This window comes from Saimiri boliviensis, chromosome 2 (genome assembly GCF_048565385.1).
Source record: "Saimiri boliviensis isolate mSaiBol1 chromosome 2, mSaiBol1.pri, whole genome shotgun sequence".
Taxonomy (NCBI): Eukaryota; Metazoa; Chordata; class Mammalia; order Primates; family Cebidae; genus Saimiri; species Saimiri boliviensis.
Genome location: NC_133450.1, coordinates 198288086 through 198302232, shown reverse-complemented (window position 1 = coordinate 198302232; position 14147 = coordinate 198288086). Strand labels below are relative to the sequence as shown.

Sequence of the window (14147 nt, the reverse complement as noted above, 5' to 3'; positions counted from 1 at the left end):
AGAGGTTTAATAGCTAACCTTTCCAACACGTCTTTTTTTTTTTTTTTTTTTTTTTTTTTTTTTGAGATGGAGTCTAGTCACTCCAGTCATCCAGGCTGGAGTGCAGTGACACAATCTCGGCTCACTGCAACCTCTGCCTCCCGGGTTCAAGCGATTTTCCTGTCTCAGCCTCCTGCGTAGCTTGGACTACAGGCATGCACACCACACCAGGCTAATTTTTTTAGTAGAGACAGGGTTTCACCATGTTGGCCAGGCTGGTCTCAAACTCCTGACCTCAGGTGATCCATCCATCTCGGCCACCCCAAATGCTAGGATTACAGGCATGAGCTACCACTCCTGGCCTCCAACACATTTTTTAACAAGCCTCACAGATTAATGATAAGGGAATGGACTCTGTATTCAGTAAAACCTGGATTCAAACCCTCACTCTACCAATTACTATCTGTGTGACTTTGATCTAATTACATACTTAGACTCTGTTTCCTCCTCATCTCTAATACAGAGTAATACCATCTATTTCACAGCCTAATGATGAAAACTAAATGAAATAACACATATCCAGTCCCTAGCTGAATGTCTGATCCATGGCAGGTGATCAATAAATGGTAGCTGTTAGCGGTGAATTTGAATGGGGAAGTCAGACTAAAGAGGTTAACAACGGTAATTGGACACTAACAAAAACCCCTTCAGTTCTCTATTTTAGAACAAAAATTTCTAGGGGGGAACAGTAAGAATATAATTTTGCTACCATATAAAAATATTTTCAGACCACAATTACAATCTTCTTTCACTACTAATCTAGAATAGCAAAGTTGTTACATAATTAAAAGGTTATGTTCTTCTTTCACTTTTTATAGAAATTTTCTTCCTATGTTTGATAAGTACATTGTGTTACAGATTCCTTTAAGTGGTTTCTGATTTCCTTTTCTGACTATTTTTAACAGTACTGTTGGACATGTGGGTTTTTTTCTTTATCATAAGCCACCTCACATCCCTCTGGGATGTAGGCAGGGGTATAAATTGTGAATGTTACATATATATGCTAAATTGGGACACTGACATATTTTCACACAGGCCACTTAAACTTCTTAGTAGCTTCCAGAAGCATTAGAGAGGGTGAGAAGCTGCCAGGGGTAGGGGGTGGGCCAGGAGAATAATAAGCTAATAAGATAAGAAGAAACCATGACTATTATCCTAGGGACTTCTCATATGGTACAAGCACTGACAATGGGGAACTAGGCCAAATATAATTAAAAATACAATCTCTTTAAAAAGAAAAATTCTAAAATCCAAATGTGGAAAGCAATATAGTTTCAGAAGGGAAAAAATGTGGCACATAAAATTAAAGTGGGGGTGAGAGAAACTTTACAGAATACACTCAATAATTTAATGGTTCAGTAGAGAGAGGAGGGAAAGGGCATTCAACAGGAGGAAAAATCACATTAATTTAGCAAATGATAAGGGGTAAGGAAGGCTTTCATAAGCATGTAGTAGAAGGCCATCTTAGAGAGAAAGTAAAACTATAAGCAAGGAAGAAAACCATGGCTAAAATGTTCAAATGAGTGAGCTATGGAAGTGCTTTCAGCACTGCTATTTTGAGAAAGGGAAGAGGAACAGACAAATTTATTCACAAACAGGAGGTGATTCAAGTCAGATGAAGGCATACAGGGATGGTGGCTCAGAGGCATGATCTGGCACCTCATAAGTACCGACTGCCTAAGTGGGAGAAAGACAATTTGCTCATTAATGAACTGTGCTCATTTTCCCTTTATATCACAAGGTCTAGTTGTACTTAAGGAGGGCTTTTGTTTACTTTTATTTGCTATTAGTTAAAAAAAAAATAGGACACATTTTTATTTTACAAGCATGTTTGAATTTTATACCTGGAGCTTTTACTATGCAACTGAGCAAGGCAGAAGGACTTCATTTAGTTTTGAAAAAAATGGTCAACAAAAACACGTATAGAGTGGGTGGGAGATGGTGCATGAATATGGCAAAATGTTTCAAATTAAAAAGATAGGGGAAAAAGGAGTTCTGCTTACAGCCCTCTCCCCTGGAATTAATGAAAACATATGCAGACTCTCTTTTTCTCAGATATCACCTCCTTCACTTCACCTCTATCCTGCCCGTATCTCTTCAGTGCTTGGGCTTGATCTCATAAAAACTGATTTGTAAAACCTTGGAATATTTGGCTTGTTTCTCTTCTTTTAAGAACCCTGAGACACAGAGGGCTATTAGGACCCAGCAGATAGGGCAAGATTAGTATCCTACCCTAGAAAAGCCTGATGCAGAGTGAGAATTTATGTAAACAAATTAAACAAAATTAATTTTAAACTTTTGCCAATCTGTCAGATTTCTAGATTTTTTAAAAAGTATAATAGGATGCCTGACTCTAAGAATGTGGAAAGAAGAAAAAGGAAAACAACAACAACAACAACAACAACAACAACAACAACAACAAACCAACAAAAATGAGGCCAGGAGTAGTGGTTCATCCTGTAATCCCAGCACTTTGGGAGACTTTGGGAGGCTGAGGTGGGAGGATTACTTGAGGCCAGGAGTTAAAGACCAGCTTGGGCAATATAGTGAAACCCTGTCTCTACAAAAATAAAAATATTAGCCAGGCGTGGTGGCACATGCCTGAAGTACCAGCTACTCAGGAGGCTGAGGCAAGAAGATTGCTTGAACCCAGGAGTTAGAGACTACAGTGAGCCATGATCATGCTACTGCACTTGAGCCTGGGCAACAAAGTGAGACCTTGACTCTGGAAAAGAAAAAAAAAAAAAAAAAAGAATGATAGAAAGCCTAGGAAATAACCACTGAATAAGCATTTATTGAGCATATTACAAATGCAAGGTTTACCCTAAAAGAACTGAAATGTTCTCAAGAGAAGAAAATAATGGGTAAGGGGAAGCAAAATTAGAGGCTCAATTTCATGGTCAGCTAAAACAATGACGAGAACACAGACAAGGAAGACTGAAAACTGATCCTCACTTTGCCATGAATGCTCCTTACGATCCTGAGCAAGTAACTTTTCATTCCCTGAGCCTCAGTTTCCTTATCATCACAAGGATAGAATTAGATTAATCTCTAAAGCCCTTCCTCTTCCAATGTATTGTGATTCTAAGGGAAAGCGGATACAGAGTACTATTTTTGAGAGTATATGTGCAGGGAGAAGTTCACACCGGTTTGACTTACTACAGTGATTGAGAATAAATAAAGCAAAAGCAGATTAAAAACAAATGGACTTAACTGAACTACATACTTAAAAATGGTTAAAGTGGTAAATAGGTACATTTTCTCACAATATTTAAAAAAAGAAAAGAAACATACTTAACAGAAAGTAGAAAGTCATTTAGATCAGGTAACCTTATGGTAATCTTTGGCATGCTGTTCTGCTTATTTCTTCAGCAAAAAACAGCCCATCAAACAGGTGACTAAATACTGCCGTGAATTTCTCATTTTGTTCTTAATGCTCAACAATAGTTAATGAGGTAGAAACACCATGCCCTGGGAAGTAAACCAATGCTATAAAACAGAAAAGGTCCTTCCTTGAAAGCAGTTTGAAGGGACAAACTAGGCAAGATGTCCCCTAAATCCAACTCTAGTCCAGATCATTCTCCAAGATTCCAACCTTGCATTTCCAATTGCTTCTCTTTACCAACAAATTCTACGTGTCCACAACTCATTTTCAGATTCCACACTTCTCTTTTCTGCATATACTTAATAGTGGCATCACTTATCTACGAGGTGGCACACACAAGACACCAAGTGGAAGACTGCAGTCTCCTCTCTCTGTGCTTCTGCCCCTCACTCTCTAGCTTCCTTACACCATACTAAAGGAAGAGGTGATGCCAAGCAATTTGGTCAGGGCCTGAGATATTGATGAGATCACATTTCACTGGCAAGCAAGGCTACTGTGTCCTGTGGGTCCATGTTCTGAACAACTTTTTCTATTGTCCTCAATTCCAGGCAACAGAGTGGGGACTACGTCTCGAGGCCTTCCCTTCTCCCTCTTCTCTTCTGGGTTCAGTGCTGCCACTATGTAATCTTAGACAGTTATTGAGCTTATATCTATGCCTCTGTTTCCTTCTCTGTAAAATGGGAATGTGATAACAGTGTACATTTCCTTGAGAAGGTATGGGAATTAAATGAGTTTCTATGTGTCAAGCGCTAAGAACGGTGTTTAGCTCAGAGTAAGCAGCAATAACTACTAGGGTAAGTAAGTTGTAGGGGGTCTGTGTATCTTCTGTTTTCCATGGTAAGCACTCTTTTTAGGGCCCTCCAGTCTCTTCTGTTTTTGCTTTTTTGTGGTAACCTGATCTGGGCAGATTTTGTCCAGGTAGATTTCCATTCTCTCTTCTTCTCCTTTTCTGACAAACACCTCTCCCTGAGACAGAATGAAGTCAGACTATTCTAGATGCGAAGGAACTTTAGCCTTTTGGGCCCAAGTTTCATTCCACAAGTTATTTTTACCCGGGAGTACCTTATTAGGCATAATCAGGTATCTACTAATAAAGTGGGGCTTTATCCATTCCACTCTTGTTTTCTAATGTGTACAGAAACCATGGTTGAGAACTTAGGAGGAGCTGGGGAGGGATTTGAGCTGAAAAACCTATCCTTAACCCCTAACACAAGAACCTCTTAGTCATCCTTGATCTGTCTCTCACTTGTCTACAACACTGATAACATCATTGATAAATATTAATCATCCTAATTCTTCAATCTCCCTCTTCCTCTCCTTTAGCACTACCTTATTTCAGGTTTTTCACCTCTTATCTGGACCATTACATCAGCCTCCAAAGTAGTCTCTTGAAACCTCTTTACACCTTCCAAGCCATCCTTAACATTAGCTGCCAGAGCCACCTTTCTAAACCCACTCATATCACTTCTTGCTCAACACTTTTCACTGGTTTATCTGTGCCTATAAGAGTGGGTCTCGACTTTGGTTGAACATCAGATTTGCAGAGATTACATGGGAATTGCTGAGGTAGGGCTGAGGAAATAGGTTTGGTTTTTTTTTTTTTAAAGAAAAGATCCCAGCTAATTCTAGGCTGGGCGCGGTGGCTCACACCTGAAATCCCAGCATTTTGGGAGGCTGAGGCATGCAGATCACTTGAGGTCAGGAGTTCCAAACCACACTGGCCAACATGGTGAAACCCTGTCTCTACTGAAAATACAAAAATTAGACAAGCATGGTGCTGGGTGCCTGTAATCTCAGCTACTTGGGAGGCTGAGGCAGGAGAATCGCTTGAACCTGGGAGGCAGAGGTTGCAGTGAGCCGAGATGGCAACCTGCACTCTAGCCTGAATGATGGAGCAAGACTATCTTAAAAATAAATAAATAATAATAATAATAATAATAAACAAAGAAAAGATCCCAGCTAATTCAATGTACAACTCGGCCTCAAAATCACTTGTTTACTACCTTAATGAAATATGCAAATTTAGCAGTGCAATGTTACAAGTAATTTTTCTGAGCAGAGTAAGTATATACCCAGTAATTCCAAAATAGTGATGAAAAAGGAAAGTTCAAATTTAGAAGATAGTGCTTAAGAAGGCTGATAGCAATTTGCTTTGGAAAACTCTTAAGTTCTAGACAACTCAAGCATTAGAATAATCTTGAAACTAAGGAAAGAAATAAAAGAGAAGTACAAACATTGATGAAGAGATGAACATGTAGAGATTTAATAGTAGAGATGAGTGAAAGATGACAAGATCTTAGAATATTTAAGAACTAGACCATAGGTGTCAAAAAGTGAGCAAAAAAATACAAATAAAGACAGAGAATAAAGATACGGTTTAAGTATCAGGCTGCAAGATGACTAAGAAGAAATAATCTGTAAGAGAGGCAGGCAGCTGGGTCACTCAATGAAAAGAACATAGCCAGAAAGTTCCAGTTCCTATTCTGTCTTTGCCACTTATTTCCAGCAGTATATTCTTAGACAAGCTAATATTTAACCTTGCTATACTTTGTCTATAAGCAGGGGATAAAATCTGTTTCATAGAGCAATTTAAAAAAACTTAAAAAGATACACACACACACACACACACACACACACACACAATCTGTTTCATAGAGCAATTTAAAAAAACTTAAAAAGATACACACACACACACACACACACACACGTACTAAAGTGTTGAGCATAGATTAATGCCCAACAAATGTTTGTTAAATATCTCTTTTAAAAGTACTAAGGAATGAAATCCAAAGAGGGAGAAATCAAGAAATCTTCCAAAAATCATTTAAAACAAATACCCAGAAGCCAAAAAATGTTGAATTTCTGTTGTGCCAGTGAATAGAACTTTGAGATTTCTTGTTTCTACATGGCAAAATATGATGTTAGCTTAATTCCGTGAAGGTGATCCATTAAAAAGAATCATTTGAAAACAATGCTATGCCAACATTTAAGAGTTCACACAGTGGGTCTTAATTACCATCGCACTGAAATCAACATTATATTAATTACCACTGCATTAAAATGTTTCAGTAAACAAATAACTCCTTAGTGTCAAGTCACTCCCAAATCATCCTATTAACATTAATGATTGTACTTTCCTGACCTATTTTAGCACAGAAAATCCAAACCACCATGGGTGTCATGTTATATGTTTTTGTAAACAATTTTGAAAGGTCAGCTTCTATTTGTCCCAGGGTTATTTTCAGGGAGTGGGGAAAGGCCGTGGACTAATTCTGTTATCAAAGAATCTTTCTCTGGCAAGATGCAGTGGCTCATGCCTGTAATCTCAGCACTTGCGGAGGCTGAGGCAGGCAGATCACTTGAGGTCAGGAGTTCTAGATCAGTCTGGCCAATAGAGTGAAACCCTGTCTCAACTAAAAATTCAAAATTAGCTGGGCGTGGTGGCACATGCCTGTAATCCCAGCTACTCGGGAGACTGAGGCAGGAGAATCACTTGAACCTGGGAGGTGGAGGTTGCAGTGAGCCGAGATCATGCTATGCACTCTATCCTGGGCAAGAAGAGCGAAACTACGTCTCCAAAAGAAAACAAAATTTCTTCACATGCTGCATAAACATTCATGCATATATTTCAGCTGCCATTCCATTAAACTAAGTAAACTTTTGAGCAATATCTTATAAGTCATAAGTTAGGAGACAGGTATTTTGACCTTTCCTAAATATCCTAAATTTGGTGAAACTGTGCTTTTATCTTTAAAATAAACTCTCCTTATTTTACTAGATTTATCAGATCTCATTAAAATGTATTGCTTTCTTTTCCTTTGCTCAGAGGCAGACCTGGTACCTACAATTGTGCCTATTAGTCAAGATTATGGTTGCTCTGTGATTCACAAATGGCGCTGGCCTGGTGGGCAGTTAGAGGAGACAAAGAATAAGATTTTCCTAAAGAAACTCTATAAAAGGTATAGTAAGAAGGGGGTTAAAAATACACATGAGTAAGAAAACGGCTGCCTGAGGTAGCGTAATTACATAAAGACTAAGAAAGAGAGAGGAATAATCTGTACAGTCCCCTTGAGGAAGAGGAAATGGGGTGTTAGAAAACAGCATTGACCTGGAAGTAGACAGGCCCGGGCTCTGTACCCAGCTCTGTCATGAACTAGCAGCATGGCTTTGGTATAGTCATTTCCATCTCTGAGTTTGATGTTTTTAATCTGTAAAATAAGGACGATGGACTAGATGAGGAGTTCTGAGTCCTTTTTATCTCTAAATATCAGTCCACTTTAAAAATAGCAGTTTTCTATCTTTTTTCCAGCCCAGCACACCAGCAGGGACTCTAATGCCACTGAAGTCTGTGTTAGAAACTCCTGCATGGCAGAGTGGGTATACAATTGAATGTGCACACCCTTAATACCTTATACCAGCACTCTGCTCCTCCATTCTCTATACCCATTGGAAAATCACCAGGTCCCTTGATCTCCAATTCAAAGATGCCACTCATTACAGTAGACACAGCAGGCAGCAGGGGCCTAGGATGGGCAGAAGGAGCAAGGAGCAGTAAGCAACCAGCCTCCCACCTAGGAAAAACTATGGAACACCAAGTCCCTGAGAGGAACTGACTGCCCTAAAGATAACCAACAAGTTGGTGTGACTGGGTTGTGTGACTACACAGGGCTCTTGACTCATGGTCACTGTTTTGCTCACCACCCCATCAAGATCACTATTCAGAGACTTACATCAAATGATCGGCTTTCTGAAATGATCTAATGAATGTCATATGAGTCCCCGCTGCTCCTTAGTTTGAGCTCAGTTTTCATATAGAAAAAAAAGCAAGGGTGACACAAAATACCACTGAATTGTATGAGGAATGGTATATTCCACAAGTCCCCACATTAAACCAACTCCTCATCATTCCCTTGGCTCATGAGTCCAGGTTCAGATTATCTATTAGAGTTTCCTTACCATCCCAATGCAGAAGAGGATGAAGAGCAGCAGCCATGGTATGTCTGTGCAGCTACGGTCCTCCAGTGGCTTCCATTCTCTTTTGGAGCTCTAATTGGAAACACAAAATAAGAGAGTGTTAAATGTTAAGTTTAGTTAGAAGGGTACAAAACATCAGCTACAGCTAGAGCCATTCTTTGCCGAACAAGTTTCCGTTGAACCTTTAAGACACAACTCAAATATTTGTCACCTTTTCTGTGATGTTTACGCTAACTCCTACAGCTAATACTCCCCTGGCTCTACTTCCAATCCTCTTCCTGGTCAGGCCCGGTAGTGAGTTCACTGCTTTTTTGGTACCTATAATGGAGTTTTTAGCAGGCAAAATTGTCATTCTTATTTGTTATGCTATGTCCCCAGCAGACTGTGAGTTTCACAAGCAAAGAGACCAGGTTTATTTCTCAGCATCTAACATGATGCCTGAGGGTTCATAATATGTACTCAGTAAGGGCTTTTAAAAAATGAATAAATAAATGAATACATTCTTCCAAATTCAGTCTTAATGCTAGCTTTTTCTTTGTGTGTTCAGATGCTAAACTTAAAAAAAAAAAAAGAATGTCCTGTTTATATATATATATATTATCTCTTAGAAAGGATGCCCATCAAAATGGATTCCTATTCAGGCCAGGCCTGGTGGCTCACATCTGTAGTCCCAGCACTTTGGGAGGCTGAGGTGAGCAGATCATCTGAGGTCAGGATTTCAAGACCAGCCTGGCCAACATGGCAAAACTCCATCTCTACTAAAAACACAAAAATTAGCTGGGCATGGTGGTGGGCTCCTGTAATTCCAGCTACTCAGGAGGCTGAGGCAGGAGAATTGCTTGAACCCAGGAGGTGGAGGTTGCGGTGAGCCGAGATCATGCCACTGCACTCCAGGCTGGGCAACAAGAGTAAAACTCCGTCTCAAAAAAAACAAAACAAAAACAAAAACAAAAACAAAAAAACGTGGGGGGCGGGATTTCTATTCAGGTTCTATTCAGGGGTAGATTCTTCTAAGTCTAATAATATTCAGGAAGAAAAAATTCTGCTTTTATAGACAGATCTGTGCAACTTCTAAATAATCCATGCAAATTCATGCATTTTCATTTTGCTCCTAGAAAATGTGAGTTTCTAGATCAAACACAGAGAATCCTGAAGTACAGAACTAGAGGCATTCTAAAAGTTAATTTGCAAAGTATTGACTGGAATTCTAGTTGCAATTTTTTTTTTCTTATTTCAATAGTCTAAGGATCTCAGGTCAGCTCACAAATTCCTTTTAATGGAAATGTAACTGAAATAACCCCCCTGAAGTTTCTAATGAACAAAAATCCCTGAGTCTCACACCTTCTCCTGGAAAAAGTAAGCAGAGAAGTGAGAAATAAGATATTCTTGGAAAGCCTATGGGAAAGGTTCTTCTGAGAAGGTTGAGGCCTCCAGCGGCTTCCATGACAAGATTCAGGAAGCTATTTGGAAAAGACTTGTCAGGAAGAAAGGGCACCAGCAGGAGAGGACTGAAAATAAGGGAGCCCTCTAGTAAAATTAGTATATATAGAGTGTAATCAGGCTTAGATCTCTCTTCCTCTAAAACCATAGTATTGAACTATGTGTCCTTTGATAACCTGAAGGAAACTACAGATTCTTTCCTTAATATGTAAGCATAGACCGGGCGCAGTGCCTCACTTTGGGAGGCTGAGGCAGGCGGATCACCTGAGATCGGGAGTTCGAGACCAGCCTGACCAACATGGAGAAACCTCGTCTCTACTAAAAATAAAAAATTAACTGGGCGTGGTGGTGCATGCCTGTAATCCCAGCTACTCAGGAGGCTAAGGGAGAAGAATCATTTGAACCCAGGAGGCGGAGGTGGCGGTGAGCTAAGATCATGCCATTGCACTCCAGGCTGGGCAACAAGAATGAAACTCCATCTCCAAACTAAAAGTAACCATATAATCACATAACTTTCATAAGAATTTAGGGAATTCAAACCCCAGGTTAAGAAACACAACTTTAAAATATTTGCCTATCAACAATGACGGCAGAGAATTTGAGTTAAAAGCATTTCTTCCTAACCTCTAAAGTGTTAACCAAACAAATGCTCTGTTACTACCTTACACTGTACAATTGTTATGAACAGAACAAAACAAAAAACACAACCAGTTAGCTTGTTCCCAAACACCCACACAGAAAACAAAAGAACACTAGTTAGTCATGGAAAAAAACCTTACCCTAAGACTCTAACTAGCATTAAAACCAAGAATGAATAGGCAGTTTTTTCCAGAGGAATGCAGCACTGTGGCATAATAGACGAAGCACTGGTTCTCTCCCTGGCTCTGTCATTAGTTAGCTACATGACTTGAGATAAATTGCTTCATCTCTCTTGGTGGCAGGAAAGAGTTAGTTTGTACCTCTTAGGTTCCTTCCAACTCTAAAAATCTATGATGAGGGATGCACTTTTGTGAAAACTTTGTTATGACTGGAAAAAACTGCAAAATAATTTGACATAATTCCCTGTATTATTCATATAAGAATGCCTCTATTGTGGTATTTTGGAAGACAGTTGTTCACAGTGTGAATGAAGAATGTTTCTTTGTATTAAATGATTTCAGTCTTGAATAATACCCATTACAGTAAAACTGCTTCCAAACACAGAATTTGGACACATCTCTGATATTCATTATATTTATTCTATGGTAATTTATAAAGCAAAAGCTACTCTGAAATGCTATATTTGTTTGTCTTGACAAAAAGCATGTATGGGGAGGGAAGAAAGGGGAAGCCTCAGGCTGGCTGAGTAGTTTCTTTATCCACAACTGTCTTCTTAGTATTTTTACCTTAGACCAACATTCAGTTCATTAATGCTTAAATTTTCATCTATAACATAAAGGAAGAGATATTTCACTCTTGACTAGAAAAATACAAAGATTCAACATTTCAATAACTCCATTCAACTTGCTGTGGGTTACCTCTGTGCAAAATACACAGAAATTCTTTCACTGAAAATGAGAAGTGAAAGAGGGTAGGAGTTATATACAAAAAATATTGACAGAGTCTAAAGTAGAGTGGAAGAACAAAAGTTGGACAAAGGAAGACTTAGCAGAGGAGGGGTCACTTACTTCACAGAGCTGTTTTGAGGAGTACATGTGAGCACCTGTCACCCAGCATGCACTCAGTTCTCAGGTATTATTACTATTCATCAATACTTTTCAGTTAACCCTCTCTTTGCTGTTAAAATATCCTTTTACCAAGTGGACCTTCCCACTAAAAAGGATATAAAGAACGTTAAACTCTCTTTTTCCCTTATACTTACTAAAAATTTGACTCAATGGTGGCACATATAATTTTAGCACCATTGTTAATATTATCAGTTACTGATTGCTATTAATCAAACATTAGACTCAAAGCTTCACACACACTATGTCTTCTACCTTCAAAAGGTAGAATAGAGATAACGTAGGTATCATCTCTATTTCACAGATGAGAAAACTCAGGCTTTGAAGTTAAATAATCAGCCTAATGTTTCACACCTGTACAATCAGTCTTTGTCTCCAAGTCTTTGACTCCAAAGCCTATTCCAAAGTCTATTGCACTAGTTAGTAAAGAGCAACAGCCTCCATTAGTTTCTCCTCACAATGAAAAATTTGTAAGCCAACTCGATAATTTAAAATCCTATTGGTACAGAGAAAGCAAGTGAGATATGTTAGGAGCCATGAAGTTTCTCAAGTGAGTCAGAAAACCCAAGAGCTGAAAAATTTTAATAATTCTTTAACAGATTCAACCAAGTGGCAATAGGATTTAATGCTGTCTGTTTCTTCCAATTAAAATTCTACCTAGATCTAGCAAATGTAAACTGTTTTGCAAAAGCACTTTTTAAATGTGATTTTACCCCCTTCTCAGATTCTACATGAGATTAATACCAGGCTTTCAGTAAATGTTAGGTCTCTCCCCTTCACAGAATCTTGCAATTGAGGAACTAAATAGTACCAAAGGAATCATATAGTCCAAGCCTTTAATGAGAATGATTGAGACCCAGAGACAAAGGGGCTTGCCCAAGGGCACACATTTTTGTTATCTATGACCGCATTTGATTCCCAAAACAATTCTGTTAGTTACTATTACTCTCGACTTTTCTATTTTATAGAAGAGAAAACCTAAAATCAAAGAAAACAAGTGGAAAAATCTATGTCCGACATCTGAGTTTCAAACTCTAGCAGAAAAAATATAAACTATAAGACAGGATCCAGGGTTGCCAAAACAAACAAACACACATGGTAACAAAGATGAAGAATGCCTCTCTCAGGCTCATCAGTGCACTAAACACAGGCAAGGAAAAAAATTGGTACAGAAATTGGTTAACAGAAATTTTCCAAACTGAAACACACACATGCACACACACACACACACACACACACACACCCACACCCAGAGAGAGAGAGAAAGAGAGAGAGAGATTTAAAAACCAGAATAGAGCATCAAGAACAAATGATGTGACATATGTGTAATTGAAATCCAAGAAGACAGAATGAGACAGAGAAAATATTTGAAAAAATAATGACTGCATATTTTCCAAAATAATGAAAGAAATCAAAGCACAGATCCAAGAAGTTCAGAGAATCCCAAGCGGGATAAATGTAACACACAAACAAATACCCCCTACACATATTACATTCAAACCCTTGAAAACCAAAGATACAAAGATCTTGAAGGCAGTCAAAGGGGTGAAAAAAGACACACTACATACAGAAAAACAAATATTAAAACAGCCTTTTTGTTAGAAACTATGCAAAGTAGAAAACTACAGAATGACATCTTTAATTCACTGAAAGGAAAACGAAAAAAACAAAAAACAAAAAACTACCAACCCCAAATTCTATGCTGGCAGAAGGTATCTCTCAGACATGAAGACTTTTCAGATCAAAAAAAAACATGACAGAATTTATTAGTCACAGATCTGAACTGTAAGAAATGTTAAGGAAAGTTCTTCAGGCACAAGGAATTGATACCAGACAAACTTGGGGGTACAAAAGAAAGATTTAAAGATTTCCAAAAACGGGTAAAACAAAGGTTTGAGATTTTCCATAATAAAGAGTTTTTAATGTTTAAAAATAAGTGTGTGAATATATTCTTATAACAATATCCACAGTACATGCTTTTTTTGCCCATGTATACAAGGTTAATAATGTAGAAGGCAGAATTACAATTTCTAATACTACTACTAGAGAATTAAGGAACAATTCTAAGTCAGACCACAGCTGGCATATACCTCTTGTTTGTGCTATATTTATATCCTTAAAGTTACGGAGGAACAATGTGTAACGCCTTCATATGCCTTGCCACATTTTGTACTGCACAGATATCTAATTTTTTAGCTTCCATGGTATCTCTTATAGAAGTCATAGTACTATCATGTCTTAGACTCCACATTCACCATGAGCCCTAATAACGAAACCCAAAGCTTTCTAGTGAATTTGATATGCTATAGTAAAGGTGTGTATGTTTCAGTAAATATACCTATAAAATGTTTTAACCTAAATTTCCATGTTATTGCAAATACAGATATAGTTGGGGAAACATTTGTAAGATCTGTTGAAATTACCTCATAAACTTTTGCAGATTAAGTTCCAAGGCAAACATGAAAATGATCTTTCAGTGCCTAAAATAGAATGTGTTTTGTGCCCCAAAACATTCTAAAAATTCTTGGTAGTTATGGGGAAATAAGAATTATTACACCCAGAAATGTTTAGTAGTAAACAAATAG

The 14147-nt window shown here is 38.2% G+C and overlaps 1 protein-coding gene across 3 annotated transcripts in view; it reads right to left on the bottom strand.

Moving 5' to 3' along the window:
• The window catches only part of SLC44A1 (solute carrier family 44 member 1), a 186126-nt gene that overhangs the window by 125402 nt on the left and 46577 nt on the right, over positions 1 to 14147 (bottom strand). For all 3 annotated transcript variants that reach the window (XM_010336001.3, XM_003925259.4, XM_010336000.3), the window contains exon 2: positions 8381 to 8470. In XM_010336001.3, the coding sequence (XP_010334303.1) occupies positions 8381 to 8470 (90 nt within the window). The remainder of the gene's footprint in view (positions 1 to 8380; positions 8471 to 14147) is intronic.